General features: G+C 37.8%; 1 protein-coding gene across 2 annotated transcripts in view; it reads left to right on the top strand.

The window, feature by feature from the left end:
• Positions 1 to 2,038: 2,038 nt before the first annotated feature.
• The window catches only part of dachc (dachshund c), a 60,681-nt gene continuing 41,978 nt past the window's right edge, over positions 2,039 to 20,741 (top strand). For both annotated transcript variants that reach the window (XM_084396172.1, XM_084396171.1), the window contains exon 1: positions 2,039 to 3,217. In XM_084396172.1, the coding sequence (XP_084252298.1) occupies positions 2,679 to 3,217 (539 nt within the window). In that variant the 5' untranslated portion in view covers positions 2,039 to 2,678. The remainder of the gene's footprint in view (positions 3,218 to 20,741) is intronic.

Raw genomic sequence — 20,741 nt, 5'->3', positions numbered from 1 at the left:
TTGGCAGAGCTTGAGTTATGGCACCAAGCGTCAGTGGCTGCATCAAACTCCACTCTCTTCTGAAGGACCTTTGTGGAAATGGCATGATTAATCCATCAGGGGACGTGGCTATACAGGGTATATGCATGGCAGGGGGAATTAAATTACAGGGCTTGTTGGAGAGACCATCCCAGCACAGTGCATTTGAAAGTGTGGCAGCTTTAGCTGATGGATGTCGCTGCTCTTAATAGGCTGCTGGTGTGTGAATTGAGGCATTGACTCCCTCCCACTCTGTGTCCTGTACATAGGTGTTAAGGTTGACATGGGAGATAAGAGGAAGTAAAACATGAATTCGAATGGATAGGTACGCAAATGTGAGAGGGAGATTTGATTCAAGTGAACGTCCACGAGGGCTTATGAGCATATGATGACGTTCTCATTGCATATCAATGTAGCAGGTGTATTGATTGAGAGAACAGCGTCACTTAAACACGTCTCAGAGGAATCGATAAGCATGTGTATTCTCCTATTTTAAATGATATACACATGGTTGTATCTCGCTAAGTACTGTCTGTAGTTGAACGTATTGATCGCAATTGCGCAAAAAGCATCGGATGTACATTATAACAAATGTTCTCTTTGCATTATAAAAGAGAAGCGACAAATGTGCCCGATCGATGAAGAGAAGGTCAGGGAATGGACTCTGGCCGCAGCTCTAATAGAGAAGTCAATGAGGAACTGCTGTAATCACTGTAGTGAATTGAATAAAGGAATGTGGAACTGAGGGATGCAGACAGTTTCTGCCAATTACTTTAAAGTAACTAGAAAACACCAGTGTTAAATTCCTTCTGAAATGCATAAACTTGAGGTGACCATTCATTTAAAAGCCATGGTTAGAGTTAATGTTGGTATATGCAAGGTTATAACACTAGAAAACATAACAGCTCATGATGGTCTGACAAATTGCAGTGGATATGAAAGCAGAAAGCAGAAGTGAACTCTTAAATGATAGACATATAAAATTGTTTAGTGCCCGTCTTATTGTAGCAATAAAATGTTATTGTAAAATAATTGTAAAAATATTGGCAGATAACATTGTGCATTCCTATTGTCTCATTCCATTGCTCGACTGGAGAACTGTGTTCTACACTGTGAAATGTCACAAAACCCAGTGCCAGACCGTAAGTGTCATTTAAATTGGGTACATAAGTGACTTCCAGCTGTATAGGGATATCATGATGCATATGAGGAGTGTATTATGATAACTAAGATTAATGTCGCTGTGACTCAGGAGACACCATAAGTGTTTGTTCTGAGATTAGCGGTTGTAAATGTTGAGAACCATTACAAAACATAGGATCTACGGTCTGTAGCGAACACTTTATGCTTTTGAAAATAACAAATAGCTGTTGACATTTCAGTTGAATTCTTTTCACTTCCTAAATCCTTCACAATAGATGGCAGTATAAGCTTTATATCCTGCCTCTGTGCATGCCTGACCTCACAATGTACCAAATAATTGGGAAATTATTCAGTCACACTTTATTTTATGTTACAGTGTAGGCTAATTAATATAAATGAACTACATAGGGGTTAGGGTTTGGCTTAGGGTTAGTTGCATGTAATTATGCATACTGTTATTACTATGTTAAGTACATGTAACATATGTAACAAGGACACTGTCAAATAAAGTGTTACCAATTATTCTATAAGTTTTCTCCACTCTTACTTTGTTGCAACTGGAGTTGTTTTATTCTCTCTCAATGCTGACCAGTCATATGCTGATACTCATAATGTCCATATGGGGATGATGTATTATTGCTTAAATAATTTCTTATTCAGATTTTCAACGTGCTTTCTAAGTCATATCAGTTTTGTTAATACCATGTAATTAAAATATGTCAGTGCACTACAACGCTCAGGCTGTATTAATGACCGTGAAAATTGTTTTAATTAAATAGCCAATTATAGTAAAGCCCCAACCATGAGAATTGACATTTAAATGAGCTTTATTTAAATTGCTTTCAATATTGTTTCATCAGAATTTCTCACGCGGCGAATTAATCTCTTGCCCGTGTGCATGTACAAAGCGCCATTAACTATTGGAGTGCTGTTATTATTCATTGCATGATACTACGTCTGTCCTTTCATAATAAACTCTGTGACTATCAATAAACTGCGACAACTAGCATTCCCGCACTTGTTACATAACATAACTGAGGCATAGCTGTCAATGACTGCAAAAAAAAAAAAAAAAAACACTCAGTGTAGTCTGCTGTTCTGTTTGTTTATCTTTATTGTGAATAGATAAAGGATGCCTTGTAAACCATGCTCAACACAACAAGAGTTCTTTTTAAGTTCCTTGTGTTCAGATCTACCTGCTCTGAAAGAAAGGAACACACGTGCGCGCTGTGTCTCTTCCAAAACTCTCTTTGTTTCTTGGCTCCTCCTCCGGACCACAGTGTGACAGATTCAACTCGTCCGAGCACCACTAGCGCAGCTCTTCACTTTTTCCCCACTGTCACTATCACGCTTTGATCGATGTCGTGACGCACAGACAGTATCTCGTTTCCCCCCCCCGTGCCAGGCTCATTTTACTTTTCAATCAGAACGGAATTGTTTTTATTGTTGTTTTACTAATTCTTCCGTGAGACATTACTTTTCCCAGAATACTTTGAAGACAGTATTTAGTGTTGAACATGGCCACCCCGGCTGCGCTTCTGCCCGCGACACCGATGTCCCACGCGCCTCCAATGTCGATCGCCGCGGCTGTCAACTCCTCGAGCCCGGCGACCCTCTCGTCCTCGCCGTCCGTCACCCCAGCCGGACAGAGCATCTTCAGATCGGAACTTCTCTCCTCCGCGAGCCCGGGCATCACCATCGGTAGTCTCCCGCACAAACCCGTGTATTCCACTCCTTCTCCAGTGGAAAACACTCCTCAAAACAACGAGTGCAAAATGGTCGAGGTCCGAGGCGCAAAGCTCGCGTCCTTCACCGTCAACGGCAACGAACTCATCTGCCTCCCGCAGGCATTTGACCTCTTTCTCAAGCACCTGGTCGGTGGACTGCACACTGTGTACACGAAACTCAAACGTCTAGAGATAACTCCTGTGGTGTGCAACGTGGAGCAGGTTCGCATCCTCCGTGGACTGGGCGCGATTCAGCCTGGAGTCAATCGCTGCAAACTTATATCGAGGAAAGACTTAGAGGTCCTGTATAACGACTGCACCAATGCAAGGTAAACTTAGCCTTCTCACACTGTTGTGAATGTCCTGCACTCTTAAAAATAAAAGTTCCAAACAGGGTTTTTCGCAGCAGTGCCATAGAAGAACCTTTTTCTTCTATGAAAAGTTTGAAAGTTTCCATGGAACCATCATGCCAATAAAGAAGAGTTGTTTTTTAGAGTACAATATACACAAAGGAAAAGTTCTAAAAGTAACACTAAACTAAAAATAATTTAAAAAATCACACCTTGTACTATGAGCCTTTATTGAGCTCATATCAGTACAGTATCTTGCGCAGACGTTACTTTCACAAACTCTTTTTTTCTTTTGCTGAGCACAGCATGTTTATCTGCTTATGATCCAGTTTGAACAGTTTGGCCTTTGATAATCATGCACATATCAGGTTACTTATACTGAAATGCATCACATTGAACATACAGCACACCACAGACACACACCCATCCAGAACTGGGACACCTGTATTCACAAACAATTAGGCAGTCAGAATAATATTGAATGTAACTCTTTGTCTCTTTATAAAAAAGTATCATGTGTAAACAAACACTTTTGGAGACTGAAATGGAAAAGAGAGAGGGAGAGAGATCGTATCAGTCTATGATATGAATATTTAATTGGACTAGCCTGGTTTTGTTACTAGTTAAACTGAAAAACTTACGGGTCAATCGCCAGTTGTCCCGTGGTGTCAGGTCCACTAAAGGTCGGACTCGTGGTTTACTGTCTTTCGCTTTGAAAAGTGAAATTTGAAATGTGAAAACCAATGAATTTTCAGTGACTCACAACGTGGCCTGCGTTTATTAGCCCATGTCGTTATCAGTTCAGACGACTGTCATAAAAAGCTCTGTTTAACTGTCATATATACTTTGCAACCGTTGCCATCAAAGTTCGCGCGCTTTGAAAAAACACCAACCCTTTAGTAGCCTAGTATTAATAGCAAATTACGACGTCTGACCTTTAGAGTGATGGCAAGCATACTGATCCGTTTGCGCGCGAGTGCGCTCGAGAGCCACGCGAGCCTTGTTTGAAAGAACAAGGGTTTGCTTATCTAAACCTCGGTGTCTTACGAGCAAATGTATTACACCAGCTCATAGCTGTTTGATTATTAAAGAGCGCATTTAGGCACCCATCGGCACTGGCGAGGAGATGTTAAGCGCTTGTGACACAAGTTACTGGAACGAGATGGAAATCTCTGATTCCTGCCCGCGCGCTCGCTCGCTCGCTCTCCGCCGGTGTCTATATAGAAATTGATTCTCCGCAGAAATTAATTAATTTTTCATATTGCCTAGAGCGGCAGTTTTAAAAGGGCGCTCTCTAACAGTTCCCCCTCCCATTTGATCTCCACTTTGAATTATATTCTAATCGTATTAATACCTTTTGCCTCAGGATTAATCTACAAATTTACGAATGTTTTTTGAAAGTGGTTTGTATCACGACACATGCACATATTAGCCCATTGTCCTGCCTTCTGATTTTCTCTTTTAGCCAGGACACGAGAAGGTATTTGGCCATTTTAAACGTTTCTATCTTTGTATAATGACTCTATTTAATCGATGTCTGGCCTCCTAATGGTTTAATTTTGGCAGAGCTGAATGGAGATCAGATAGCAAGGGCAGACAGCGTGGGCTAAACTCTTGGACCTCTGTCCCTTGAATCCTCTAAACATCTAACTGAGAAGTTTGAATTGAGAGATAGACCAAAACACTAGTGGAAATTAGTAACTATTTTACATTTTTGTGAATTGGTGGCTAATTTGTATGTTTTTACTTCTCACTGATGGTTAAGTTAAGGGGAGGACCTTCATGCTTAAATTATGTTATTGTATTAAATCGTTCAAAGTCATATGAAATTGCCACCTCGTAAAACCGTTTTCTTATGAGATCGGGTTGGATAGATTGCAAAGGGTGGGTTTTTGATTCAGAAATGACTCATGCTGAGTCAAAGTTAGGCACTTTGACTCATCATGACCGGATAAAGGGAATCTGAGAGAGAATCTGGTACGTTATCATTTCCTTAAGGTTGTTAATGCAACACGAGTAAATGAAAGAAGAGACTAAACAACAAAACCACACCTCCACCCCATATTGTGAGACTCCCAATAACTTCCAACGTCTTTTTTGGAGCTATGCTGCTGTTAATTCATCAAATCTGATTACTTCCTCTGTGCTTATCTGTGTTGAAAAGATGTCTTCTCTGACTGTCATCTAATCCATGAGCTTTTTCTGGCAGACAGAAAAAAATGCCCTATAGGTGCTGACTTGGTCTGTCTGCTTTACAGAGTCATTCATCACTCCCAGCATTTCCTTTTATGACTAAATTCTACCTGTAATTGTTTGGAAGCAAAAAACAAAAATGCATCTTGGATCAGCATAAAAACGAATAGTTGATTTACTGCAGCCCTTCACAGTGCTCAACAAACAGAGCAATCAGATTATCTTACGCACAAACACAATGTTTTCCATTGTTTAAAGGCTGATTCACTAACGTGAAATTCTAAATGTCCATAAAAGGCATTTGGCTTGCTGTGTTTTTGTTTTGCTCGTAATAGTAAAACAAATGCTTGTCTTCTTTTTTATTCACTGAATTATTTCTTTTCGTAGAATCACATGCACTTCCAGAAAGTCTTAAATGGACGTGATGTCTCACGACTCATTGGCTTTGCATTGTGACCTTTCTCTCAGAAACTCTGTGAAGTGGAGTTTATGCAGGCCTGGTGTGTGCGTATAGTGTGCATTTGTTGAAGACCAAGCAAGAAAGTAAGATGACAGACCTTTTGCGAATACTTTGTGTCTTTGAAGATTTTCTTGTCACAGTGTTCAAGTCGTGTGAATGCTCAGTGTGAGAGGAGTGTGTCAGTGTGTGTTCTCTTTCTCTGATCTTCAAATAGGAGACATTTTAAAGGCCACGGATTACAGTCAAAACAAATACTCGAACAAGCGGCACTGGCACCCTAGACAGCAAATTATCCGCAGACAATTAATTGATGCCAGTGTGATTGCTTTCATTTCAAAATTCCCGTTATCTTGCACTCACCCGCTGTTTTCTCTCTCTTTCTTATACGCATACACACTAACCTCAAACAGACGTCTCGGCACGTCTCTCTCTTCCCTTGACCTTCAGGTCCTATCCAGCCGTAACACAAGCCTATATCAGTCAGCAAGGTTTGATTCGGCCCTTCCACAGTGTATTAGTGCGGAGCGAGGGATTAGTGGACAGAAAAAAGACGAGTGTGTGAATGTGTGACACAGAACCAGATCTGTAATCCACCCAGACTGTTTTTCTGCACTTGTATTATCACAAAAGGTTTCGATTGCCACACTTTCAAGCCTGCAGTATATTTTTAATCCTCTAATATCAATCATTACATATGGCTGTGGAGTTTATGGTCTGCTGTTGTACATGTGTGGTTGAAATAGATACCCTTTGTGTGTGTGTGTGTGTGTGTGTGTTCAGATCTCAAAGCTTTAGTGACTCTATTGGAAACCGCCGATGCAGCTGCTCAGACAGCTGATAGCTTTGTTGTGGCATGCTGCGTATCATAAAAGAAATGTGTTAGCGAACAAGGGCTTAAAATACTGTTGATGTCTTTATGGTGCTGTTGTGTTTGTGTGTCCATCTGCTGTTGTGTAAGCGTAAGACTGTGTGTACTTGACGATGAGTTGTATTGATGAGAGTTTGGACAATATCACCTTACACATGCACACTGTGTGGGTTTCTTTGTGCGCGGTGTTTGTTTAGATGCAGTCAAACAGAACGTAGGAAGTAGAATGTTTAATGAGATGTATCATTTCTAAGAATGTCACAAAGTGAATAATTGCTTTCTTGTAAACCACTAATATTTACCAAGAACATAATTGTAAATGTAAAAAAATATATATAAGGGAGATGAACGTGTAATAGGGTCCATGATAAAGAACAACAAGAAATATTTTACAAATCTAGTTGGGCAAACTTTAGTTAATATGCATCTTAAAGAAAACTTTAAATTGAATTAATTAAAAAAAAAATTTTTTTTATTCTCATCATAGAAAATTTGTGAGGTGCAAGTCACTGTATGAATTAGAATGATGTTTTTTTGAATAAATGAATCTAGATACTTTTAGACCTATATTAACCATAGACAATGATCTCACATGTGATGTATATATGAGATCTAAAGGGGAGATGATTTAATGTAACGGTCTGCAGGGCTTGAGAAGGTATCTCTTTTATGGTAAACCAAGGTTTGAAGTTTATCTTTAAGTTGTTGTGGTCTGGTATTGGATGGATGAGTTACTTTCATATCAGCATTAAAGCACCTCTTTATTGGGCATAAAGTTCATCATGGGGTTTCAGCACTTTGTTCATTATTGTTCATTCTCTGTTTGATCTGTGGGAAACTCCAGCTGCTGTTTATCACACACACACACACACACACACACACACACACACACACACACACACACACACACACACACACACACACACACACACACACACACACACACACACACACACACACACACACACACACACACACAGAGAGAGAGAGAGAAATGTATAGTGTTGCTACTTGCTCTCACACACACATCTTCATACACTGTCAGAATTAGGGGTACAGTAGGAGTCCATTTCTGTCCCCCAAGGTACAATCTACACTAACGTACCCCATAGGGCTTATTATTGGACCTCAAGGTACATATATGTACCTTTTTGAGGGTCAAAAAGCATTAAAAGGTACATTTCTTTTAAACCCTTGAGGGTACAGCCCCAGTGACAAGCCATTGTACCCCTAAAGGTACAATTATGTACTTTATTTTCTGAGAGTGTAGGTGCACACTCACTCATGTTGGTCTTTAGAACATAACGGTGCTTGGTTCTTGTTTTCTTTTTGCTTTTTGCAGAGCAGGTAAAACACACTGTAAAACAAATGATGGATTACTCTGATAACAGATGTTCTTGCAATGTTGCGCACAAGTTAAATATGATGCTTTGGACTCAAGGGGCCTTATTCATAAAACACTAGCAGAACGGATCTCTGTGTAAATCGTAAGTAAAGCCGTTTGTACACAAATTGTACCAAGGGCTTTATCCTTAATTGACAAAATTCTCATTCGGGTGCTCAAAAAGACATTTTTTGGATCCATTAGCTGTATGCATATGATGTGTTTTAGCGTCTGATGGTTCTCTTGTGTATTCAATGTAATGGTGGTGTAAGCAATGCTCTGAAAGTTCCCCTGGTGTTTACAGAATGTTACAGAGCTAATGAAACACAGGAGGACATTAGAGATAGAGTAAACATGTCTTTTCAAATGGAGTGTGTGTTTGTGTACGCGGGTGCCGGTGTGTGCGGAGGGCCGAGGAAAGAATGTGTATGTGTGTGTGCGTGTGTGTGTGTGTGCGTGTGCGCTGGCACTGATGGCCTCTGTGGGAAGGCGAGCCAGCATGGAAGAGAGGAGGACGTCAGGGGGAGATTTTAATTAAAGTATGAAATGAGAGGTCACGCGCTCTGACCCCCCCTCCACTCGCTACACACACAAGGACATGCTATCTCTTTCTTACTTTCTCTGTTCATTTCTCTCTCATACACACGCTAGCGGTCTCCTCCTCCTCTCTCTCTCTCTCTCTCAGCTTGATGAGTTTTCCATGAAAGGGTTTTTCATTAATTCCACCTCAGGGAGTCTCTCTGTTCCGGCTCCCTCTGAAGCACATGGAAATCTAAAGTGTGTGTGTGTGTGTGTGTGTGTGTTTTTTTTTTTCTGTTTGTACGTGGCCACCATGATGTTTTGACTCGGTCTGATTATTAACACACTGTTCTGGCTGTTTGATCATGAAGACTCTCACACAGACACACATTGCCGAGGATCTTGTTGAGGAGAGAGGATGATGGACAGAACAGAAATGGTTCGTTAGTTTCCTGTGATTGCTTCATAATGGGACATTTTAAACATTGAATTACAGGAGTTTTACGATAATTTAATTCTGAAAAACACCTGCACACAGAATAACTGGAAGTGAAAGAAATAGTATGAGCTTCAGTGTATTCATTAGAAAGCTGCAGTTCTCTGAACATAGGCTGATTGGAATAACATGCTACCTACAGTTTTACAAAACTCCAAAAACATGTCTATACAAATGAACATTAGAGGCAGTAAAAAAAAACCATTACTTTTATATCTTTTTTTTTTACACAAATTGTGATTACAGTTGCAGATTATTGATTAATGAATACTAATTTGAATGCAATATTCCTTGCACAATACTATATTATGACCTCAAAACACTATGACCATAATGCATGATTTGCAAACGAATACATTTTGACATGTGCATCACATAACCAGCACCATATGTATGGCTTTTCTGACTAAACTTGCTTGGGAGCTCACCTGATACAGCATTGCACTTGTGATGCTGAGCACTCTGCCACAAGTCCCATGAAACACCACTCATTATAAAAGAGACTTGTAGAAGCAAGCAAGCTAAAATAACGTAACTGCTTCACCAAATGCGATTTTATCTCACGTTTATTTTCTTCTACACTGTCGGTAGGGTTTAGTGTAGGTCAGAGGTCGCGCTTACCAAAAAATTTCCGTCATTGACTGGATTTTTTTAGCAGTTCAGCCTCCAGAACAAAATTAAAACTGCCACGAGAAGTCATCTGTCCTAGGCAAAGACGTGGAATGTAATAACAATTGCCTCTGCATCAGTATCGCTTGATGCGTTTGATTATGCACAGGCACCCAGTTTAAGTCCATGTTACAATAATTAGTTATAGCCTAATACAAACTTTATAATTTCATAATTATGTTTCCACTCCAATTTTATTCATTTTTTTTTTAATTGTGGCTGTCAGAAAAAAAGTTGATTTAATCAAAGATATATTAAATATTGAAGAACAGTAAAAAAAATATAGGCCAATGAATATGTAATATGGTGCATATGTTTAGCAAAATGCTGTTCTTTTTCTAGCTGACTATCAAGTTTATGGTCACTGAATGGCTTTTCTGAGGTAAATGTAATATTATTGTTTACAAGCTCATTTATTGATGTCTTTCCACGGTTGAAACACTGATTGAGCGATTACATGAGACATGATACTGATTTCAGTAAGTTGTGCTGTATCTTTCAACTTTCTTCTGATGTTTGTTCATGTTTATTTCATGCTGCAACCAGTAAAGTGGAAGAGATGGTCCGTTAACATGCGCTTTACGCTGCCGCTTTGCTTGATCTGAGGCGCTACAGTGATCTGTCACACCACATTTACAGCTAAAACTGTATCTAGAAATCAGTATTTTTACCTAGTCCTTTGTGTTGTTATATTTGCCTGTTCAGGCGCAAAGGTCGTGCTTTAGTGGGCTTTGCTGTCACTGCGGGGGAATGCTTTGTGTGGTGTTGAACATGAAAAGTGCAGCACAGTCTCTGTTCATCTGTTCTCTTCATGAATAAATAAATGCATAATCTAGCCCATATGATCGTCCTGTAAGTTCATAATTAAAAATAAATGTGTGAACGAAAACAAAAGCTATTAAATGTCTTATCATTAAAATATGAAAATGAGACTGACGGGTAATAATAGATGATGATTTTTATGACCCTGCATTTTTACGACACTGTCCGTCAAAATGATGTTCTAAAAAGGCGGCGCTCTAATTAAAATAAGTTAAACTTTTAAAAGACGCGTCTCGAGACCTTGCGGTGGTGGAGGGATGCTGGAAAACTGACATTGAACAGAGGGAAGTCTGCTGTTGTTACAGATATGTAGACACAGGAGAGGAAGATGGATGGTGAATAGTGATTTATTGATAACAAAGGTGCAGGGATGAGGTGAGCAGGATAGTGGAGTCCAAACTGTGATCTTGGCGGAGACACAGAGGACAGGGGAAGAGTCCACATACAACAAAGAGCTGGGGTGAGGTGAGTGCATATAGTGGCAGTGATGAGGGTGATGATGAGGTGCAGGTGTGTGTGATTAGAGATGACGTGCAGGTGGGAAGAGTGATGGGAAATGTTGTGAAGAGGATGGTGACTAGGTTGAACTGTAAAAAATGATCGTGATTTTAACAGTAAAAGACTGTAAAAATGCTACAGTGAAAAACTGTTAATTGGTTAACAGAAAGTTTCCTTACTATATACGGTAAATAACTGTGATAGATCTAATGGTACATTTAATGTACTTTTACTGTAAAATACCGTAAAATACCGTTAAGTCATTGTATCATTTACAGTGAAAAAACGTAAATTTATATTCCCACAATTCCCTGCGTGATACTTCACATTTGATGTATTTTTTTTGATGTATTTTTGTTGAAATTACTGTTTCGTTATAGTTTTCTTCGTTTTTTTCTCATCAGTTATGTACATTAGGGTTTTATGTTACATTTAATGTTGTTAAATTAATGTTTATTGTATTTTTAAAATGTCATGTGTGTTACCATGATGGTGTTTAATGTTTGTGTGAATGACACTGTGCAGCTTCTACATGTTAGTATTAACTTTTTTGTGGAAGAACTGCTTGCGATAAGCTTTGATTGATTATGTGACTCTCATTACTGCTGTGATTGTTGGTTGACAGTGTATTACAATGGTACAAAACAGATATTAATACTTCAGTAGGTTGGTTAATTAACATTATATCAGATAATGAAATACGGTTTATTACTGTAAAATTTAAGTTAAGTCTGTAAAACCTAAAATGTTGCTACCATATTTTTTACTGTAAATTTCTGGTAACCACAGCTGCCAGTTTTTTACCGTAAATGTAACAGTGCATGTATATATTCTTCCTGATGCTAATTGAGTTGCTTAACTGAATATGTTCCTCCCGTGTTAATTTGGTTAATTATCTGAACGTGCTACTCCCGAACTTTGCATTAATAAAACATAATTTTGTAACTTTGACATTTTGGCAAATTGGTGACAAATTTGTATTATCTCATTGATACGTTGTCATATGACCTGTTCATGCACCATTGAGGTTTAGATTTTGGGATGCAACTTCATCGAGAATTGGTATGAAATTGCAACTTTGTAAAATATATATGTTTTCTCACAAGATCTGGTTGGGTCCAAATTGTGCTATGAACGAACATTGAGTGTGGCTTCTGTCATCAGTTCAGCAAGTGAGTGTGCAGCAGGAAAAAAAAGGAAAAGGCAGAATGGTCACATGGAGTTGTTCCGCAACAGACAGCCAATCATAAACTGGTTACCTTATTAAAAATGAATGCACTTTGTACAGTCTCAGAAACTTCAGTTTCAGCATGTGAGGGTTAAACAGGTTATCTAAAGTAATGAAGAGATATTATTATTATTAGTATATTTCAGAAGATTTGATAAAATCAGATCAGAATTACGCAGTGACCTTTCCACAGTGGACAAGCAAGTATTGAAACAAGATACATGCTGTATTTCTTCATCAATGTTATTAATCTTGTAGATATGCAAATGGAAACATTAACCCTGGGATTTCAAATGTATATGAAATCTCACGGTTACGCCCAGAATTAATTACTATAAGTATTAACAGTTGTACTAAGTTGTTCTAATTGTTGTACAATTAGTATTAAAAATACCATGTATGTTGTATAAATTCATCACTAACCAAACTTTTATACTCCATATGAGACTCGCATGTGGATTTTGAAGCAACGGGAGTGACATCAGAGACTACCATGATTTTTAGTCAGAAGACGATTAATCTTTGCGCACTGTTTATAACATGACATGAATTACCATGACTTAAACCCATAAGCCCATCAAGTTCATCTTTGGAACACAAATTAAGGCATTTTTAATATTCTCATAGTTTTTGTCCATCAATTAAAAGTCCACGAAACCAAAAGTTTTGTGCGTCAAAAGTAAAACATTGTAAAATGAATCTATGATTTAAACGGTTTAATCCAAGTCTTCTGAAGAGACACGGACATTTGATAAACAGATTCAATTTAGGCGGGAACAAACCTCATTGGATTACAGTATTATATATGATTATAAGTGATTCATGTGGGTTACTTTAAAAAATATATATACTTTTTGATGCTTGAAAGTTTTGGATTTTCAATGGATGGACAAAAATGATGTTAGAATAATAAAAATATCTTCACTTTTGTTCCAAACATGGGTTTGGAAGAACATGAGGGTGAGTAAATGATGACAGAATTTTCACTTTTTGGGGACCACAGCTGGCTGATTTGTAATTAGAAGTTGTAACTGCTTTCCTATTTCTTATGAACGTCAGGCTCACCTAATAAATCATAAAATATTTGAAAAAACATTATGGGCCAGATTTACTAACAGCTTGCGCCAGCTCAAACCCTCTTTTGGTGTTAAAAAACGTATTCACAAAAAAAAAATTTGAATCGAAAATTAGCGCTGAAAAGACACAGACACAGTTGTTTTTACGGCTGACCATTATGCATTTGTAGGAGTTCCCTTTCAGACGCAAAATTTATGGGAGGACAGTATTTAAATGAATCATGCAACGCAATTTACTAAGCTTTGCACTATTTACTGGTATTTCGCCATTATTTAATGCCCAAAAAAGCATGTCTTAAAGCAGACATGAATTGCTCTGCTCTTGGGAGATTGTGTTGGTCATTATGGAAATGATCCGGCTGTGTTCTTTTGTTTGCTTGTCATCAGTAGATCATGTGCAGAACTTTCCAGTCCCATCTGCACTTTTTAGGATTGCGCTCTCACGCTTGCCCTAAATGACATGTCCATGGTTATATCTCAATGTTATCAGAGAAATTGTCATTCTTTTCCATACAGCTACTCTTGGTGAGTCTGCAAAGTGTTACAAAGCTTCATGATTAGGCAGTTTCACACCTCTGGCTTTGACTCTAATGAGATTCTTCAGTCAAAAATGTCAAAAACTAATTGAGATGTCCAGACTCCAGACCACGGAGAGAACGTGGTACAGCTACGGCTGTATCTAGACTTGCCAATCACTGCTCTAGTCAGAACTAGTCAAAAATCAACAACCAACACATTCTTAGTCTGTGCCGGTGTTTGTTTGTGATGTATCTAGGAAACGTGGCATGTAGAATGCAGCTGTTTGTGAAGTGCCTTGGTGGGTAGGAGGCAAATAGTTGTATGCTCATTAAACTACAGTGGGTTAGGGGGCCAGGAAAGTGTGGGGACGACCGGAGACTCGAGTCAGAGAGAGAAAAAAGAGGGAAAACGCATGGCTTAAAGGAATATTCCAGGTTCAGTACAAGTTAAACTCAACAAGTCAGCATGTGTAGCATAATGTTAATTAATAAAAAACATTTTTTTGACTTATCCCTCCTTTTCTTTAAATACAAAATACAAAAATCTGGATCACTGTGGGGCCAATCTGTAAACGTTTAAATACTGTTTCAAAAGTATAGCCACAAGATGTAAGCAATATACATACTTTTAGAGTAAAACACTTGCTTTGTAAATTATCAAAATTTTAACAACTTTGCAGGGTTATTATAGTTAATAACTATATATACATACTTGGAAGAAAACAGAAAATAATAAAAATGTCAAAAACACAACTGAAGTACTAAAATTGTCACTAAAATGAAATTGAAAATGGAAAATATATTAAGAAAAATATTTGTATCTCAATGTTACTAAATACAGTTGCAACATCATGGCTGAGACAATTTAATGTATGAAAACCTATAAAGATTGTTTATTTTTAATAAAATTGATACAATTATAAGCTTCACATTTATTTTAAGCTTGTTATTTAAAGAGTTTTTGTGGCAAATGCTGACAAGTGAGCTTAGCTTGTATTGAACCCAGAATAGTCTGTGCTGGTGAAGGGGATGCATCCATTTGTGGGAAAACTCAAGCTATATATAAACAAAGTGCATGGGAATGGTATGTTGTTGTAAACTTCGCTTACTTTTTTCATTCTCTTTCTGGGTCTTTTTCTATCCTCTTAAAGGTGATGCTTCTTTAAGTAGAACAGGATAATGTAGCAGTAACATATAAAGGTTTTGCCTAAAGCTTCCTTTACGCCTGTGACCTGATTAGTGCAGAGAGGACAGAGGAAGGAAATTTTGCATCTCCCGAAAATATAGAGAACAGACGGAAATAGAGATGGAGAGATCACAGTGCTAAAAAAAAAAAAGAGACAGAATGGATACGAACGAGGAAAAGATTAACCTGTGTAATGGTTGTGTCGATTTCACCTCATGTTTTTACACAACTGTTCTCAACTGAGGGTCTAAAGAAAGTGGCAGTACTTTCAAACAGTCCCCGTGAGAAGGTAAAGTTAACACACACACACACACACACACCCGGCCCATATCTGCCAAAAGCTACTGAGAGGGAGAAAAGCGAGTGATTTATATGCCAGTGTGTGAAAATTACTATTTTTGTTGTGGACTTTTATTGTATGAAGGACAAAAGGATGAGAGGAGAGGCAGTGGGATGTTAAATGACCTACATATGCACGTAACACAGCTTAAATTATGTCCTATATAGAGGTGAGCATAGCTAAGATATTGTCAAATGGCAGATGTTATTGGCTTTGATTGCTCTTGATGCTCTTACCATAATGTTGTTCTGCAATGGAAACACACACTCCATTCAGAACTCCAATAAACCTCTTGCATTCTAATCTAATGCAATGTTTGACCTAAATGTGAAGAAATACAAGTATCTACCTTACTGAAATTGCAATTTTTGTTTTCTGCAATTTCTTGTTCATGGTTTAAAATTTGTTAAAGGTTGCGATTGTCTTTTCTTGCCTATTGTGATGTGTATATCCACGTGAAACGGCATCTCAAACAAGAAGAAAAGTAAGGTGGACTTGATTTGTCCATTGGGAATTGATTGGATCGTTGGATCATTGTGGTTTGCTATTGCTATTGCTGCAGGCAGGGCCGTACCTGCTATTGAGGTCCCTAGTATTTTTTTGCGGTGTATATAATAAAGGTTGTGAAATAATTGCCTAATATTAACTCTACTTTGGTGCTGCAAGGAACAAGATAACCAAGAGCTGCCTCAGCGGACTAACACCGCTCGTCAGTGTCAAAATGTTTGAGATGGCCACATCATCAGAGAACAGAAGACATGTGATTGCAAGTGGGAGGGAAAGTTATTTTGATTAAAGATTATGAGGGCGCATTAGTTAAAAATAATAATAATGGTGTGCACGGATAAATCATTTATATTGAGCACTGCAGTATTCCATAAAAAATAAGAATTGTCAATTTTGATTTTATGGTGACTTTTAAAAGCACTGCTTTTTAGACAACAAATACACATTTTTGGTGTAATTCTCTCTCAGTGATTCTTGAGAGAGACAGGACGAGGTGTGTCGTTTCTATACTGAGATTCACTGGCCTCTCTGCTTTTTTGGGGGGGAATATGCCTTTTTATCTCCGCTTGGTAAATCCTAAAGTTCTTAAAGCATTAACACGAAGGAAATACTGGCTTATATAGGTCTTAAAATTCCTCTATAATCCAGATGAGCAGCTTTATAACCCTCCCTCTGATGATAGGATGTCACCTGTCAGGTCCCTATTGGATTCTTCTGTAATGAGAGACAATAATAACAGCAAATTAAAGAGGAGCAAGAACCTGAACAGGCGAAATAGACTTTTACAATTAACCTTTTAACATCTGCCTGATATGAGATTGAAATGTTCCCTGGTTACAATATGATCAAATTGACCTGTGAACTTACTTAACTGAACTGAATTTTTGTCAAATAGAGAACAAGTTTAATTTATTCAGTTTGTTCATATAGCTAAACGCTTCATTGTTTTGTTAATAAAAAAAATGCATTCTCTTTCTTTGTAGGCTCGGTTTTGTTACTTGCCATACAGAATAGAATAGAATAGAATAGAATAGAATAGAATAGAATAGAATAGAATAGAATAGAATAGAATAGAATAGAACAGAATAGAATAGAACAGAAAGCTTTTGTAACATTATACATTTCCTTACTGTCACATTTGATCAATTTGATGAATCCTTGCTGAATAAAAGTGTCAATTTCTTTCTAAAAACAAAACCAAAAAGTAATTCTTACTGACCCCAAACTTTTGAAGGGTAGTGTATAAAGTTACAAAAGCTTTCTATTTCAGATAAATGCTGTTATTTTGAACTTTCTATTCATCAAAGAATCCTGAAAAAAATGTACACAACTGTTTTCAACATTGATAATCAGCATATTCTAATAATTTCTGAAGGATTATGTGGAGTAATGATGCTGAAATTTCAGCTTTGACATTACAATATACAGTATTCAAATAGAAAACAGTTGTTTTAAATTGTAATGTATATTTCACGATATTACCGTTTTTACTGTATTTACTGTATATTTACTGTTTTTACTTTTTTGGATAAATTAAATGCTGCCTTGGTGAGCAGAACAGACTTCTTTTAAAAACATTTTATAGGTCTTACCGTTCCCAAACGTTTGAACTTTTTTACCGTTTCAGGCCCTATTTTGTACATTATTTGTAGAGAATGTCACGGTATTCATTGGGAATTCTCTCAAAACTAGTTGAACTTCAGCTTAGTCTGACATGTTTTTAAATGACCTTATGAAATGTCTTACACAAAAGCAAGACATGTTGGTGTAATGGTTCACTTCATAGGGTACATATTTACTAATACAAGTCAACAAAATGAGTCCATTACAATCATCCTTTGCTCACCATTAGTTTCCGTCTCATGTGTGTCTGGCTACACAATCCCACGTTTCCATTAAGTTCCTTTCATTACGTTTATTAGGTTTTTCAGAATATACATTTTTCACAGACTTTCTCATCAACACATTAATGTATGTTTACATGATCCTCTGATTAGTGTTTAATATAAACTGATAGACTCTCAAGCTCTGGAGCTTTGTAAATTAAATGTATTTTAATCAATAATTGTTGGTTGTAATTGTGAGTATAATCTGTTATGAGTATGAGTTTTTGTTTATAATGTAAACAGGCTTGTAAAAGCAAGCTGTCTTGCTGATATATCAAAGAGAACATTACTGTAACACACACAATCTTAACTGACTCGCTGACTGATCTTCTTGAAGTATGTTGGTGTGGTTGTTTGTGTGTGAATGTGTATGTCTGTTTGAGGAAGCAGTCTGTTTGTAAAATGTTTACAGTACTGCTTTTTTCCATTCCTGTTATTTCCTGTGCATGTGGATATTTGTGTGTGCACGTATGCTTTGGGAACAAGAATGTTGAAGTGTCTGTCTGTGCGTGTGTGTGTGTGTGTGTGTGTGTGTGTGTGTGTGTGTGTGTGTGTGTGTATGGGACAGATGTAAGGTCTCTGTCTGTCTTTTTCTCTCCCCTTCTTTCTTCGTCCCCCTGCAGGGGCCACAACACTTATTTACATTTCATTCATCACAGAGAGCCGCAGATTGAAACACAAACAGTGGACTATTTGGGTTCAGTCTTTCACTGCGATAAGAGCTCCGATTACGCCCCATCATGAAGGAACTTCCTGTTTGAGCCCAGAATAAAGGATGTTTGCTCTTATCCTTTCCGTTAGGCTTTTTTCATCAAAGAGCATTTCCATCTAAATGTTTTCTCATTTGTTTCAAGTTGTCTTCAATTCATATTAGCTCATATGTAAAGTGTAATTTGTGTCACATTTATATAATGCAGATTGTTTCAAAGCAGCTTCACAGTAATAAAACGAAAAATAGCATCAATTATGAAACAAATTCAGCTTCAGCCGTAAAGCACCTCTACAGAAGACAACAGTTATTATTCACTTTGAGTCAGTTCAGTGTTGATTCAGTTCAGTTCATTAACTGTCAATCTTGCAAAGTTATATCAATTGTGAGATGACTTCAAAGACATCTCTACAGAATACAATAGTGTCTTTATTTGGCTCAATTTAGTTCAGTGTTGATTCAATTCAGTTTAATAAATATTTCAATGTTGTAAACTTTCAAAGTCAGACAATAGTGTCATTACCCATTGTCATTAACTTGAATACAGTTAAAGATTTGTTCTCATCTGATAGAGTCAGTGCAGTCAAGTTATTAATATTACTGATTATAAATAGTCTTTTAAACCCCACCTGAGCAAGCCCAAGGCGACACTTATAAAACTGGCTAAACACCCTCCATAATGCAAAAGGAGTGTCTTAAACTCTTAATTTAAACTCGTCTTAAACTCTTGATTAGGTTTTTAATGCTAAAACAGGAGATCATGTAAACTTATTTGACAAATCCACTATTTATAAATCTCCACCTGATAAAATTCACTTGTCAGAAAGAGACCGTCTCTGCTAATGGGTGGACACACACACACACACACACACACACACACACACACACACACACACGCACGCAGTCTTTTTCTTTGCTTCATTAACCCTGAATATTAATATGGTTCTCATTCTTTTTTGATTTGTTTGTTTTCTCCGGCATATCCAGAGCGACAGCTTTATAGTGAAATGGGTAGTTATTATAGAGAGAATGGACTATGGTATATGTCTCCTTTAGTTCCTTTTTTTCTGTTTCTGTAATCTAAAGTAATTTGTTTCCTCTCTGAAATACTGTACCTCCTGCTTTGACCGCCCTCTCTTATCTCTTATCTGCGTTGTGGACACAGATCAGTCCCTATTTACAGCTTCAATTGGACATAATTGAAAAGTACATCTGAATGTTTGTCAGTGGAAAACAGGAGAATTAGACCCCCCCCCCCCCCCCTCTTTTGTTTGTGTGGCAGTGGGCAGCCCAGAGGGGGTTGTGCCCCTTTCACACCCCAGTAATTGATGAATTGTATGTGGTATGCAAATGAGAATCCATAAATCTTATGAATGACAGCTTAATTTATGTGAGCCTTAATGAATGCAGGATTAGATTTTAATTAAATGTCCTCAAAGGCACCCTGAGTTGTACGTTGCATTTTTGTTCTCTCTCTCTCTCTCTCTCTCTCTCTCTCTCTGACTCACTCTTTCATAGACTACCGTGTTAATCTTAAGTCTTGTTTCCTGTGCACATCTGTCCTCTCAAATGAAGTATCCAGAAAAATTGCAGTGATAAAAAAAACTCTTCATTTTGCGAGCGGAAGGGGGTCGTAGTTAATGAACCATACAGGCAGAGAGAGAGTTAAAATGGTGCCTTATCTCCTGATCTCTCTTTGAATTTCTTGAGTCATTTCCGCTGCACGGCTTAACCGCATTTAATCTGATTCCATCAGTATCAGTTTAATTAAAATATCGGCCCATTAGGAATTATTAAAAATGTCAGCCTGTTAGGCATTCAGCATGGCTGTTGGAAGAGAGAAGACAGTCCTTCACCAGAACTGCGTCATTAGCACTAACGTTCTAGCACGTCTCTCAGAGTTTGCTGTTATTGTAAACGGAATCAGAAGATGATTGTGTTTGCGCAGATAAGCGCGTGTGTTTTTTGGTCGAGTTTGCATAAAACATGAAACCGTGTGGGTTTCAACTGGTTGTTTGTAAAGAGGAAAACTAAGACCACAGAAGGAAAAGACCAGAATGAAAATCCACCTGGATCTCATATCTGGAATCATAGATGGGACTTGTTTGTATAAGTGTGTGAAAGTTCATGAGCGAAAGAAGTGC

This window comes from Rutilus rutilus (assembly GCF_951802725.1).
Source record: "Rutilus rutilus genome assembly, chromosome: 2".
Lineage (NCBI taxonomy): Eukaryota > Metazoa > Chordata > Actinopteri > Cypriniformes > Leuciscidae > Rutilus > Rutilus rutilus.
Note: the sequence above shows the minus strand (reverse complement) of the source record. Positions and strands in the feature narration are given on the sequence as shown.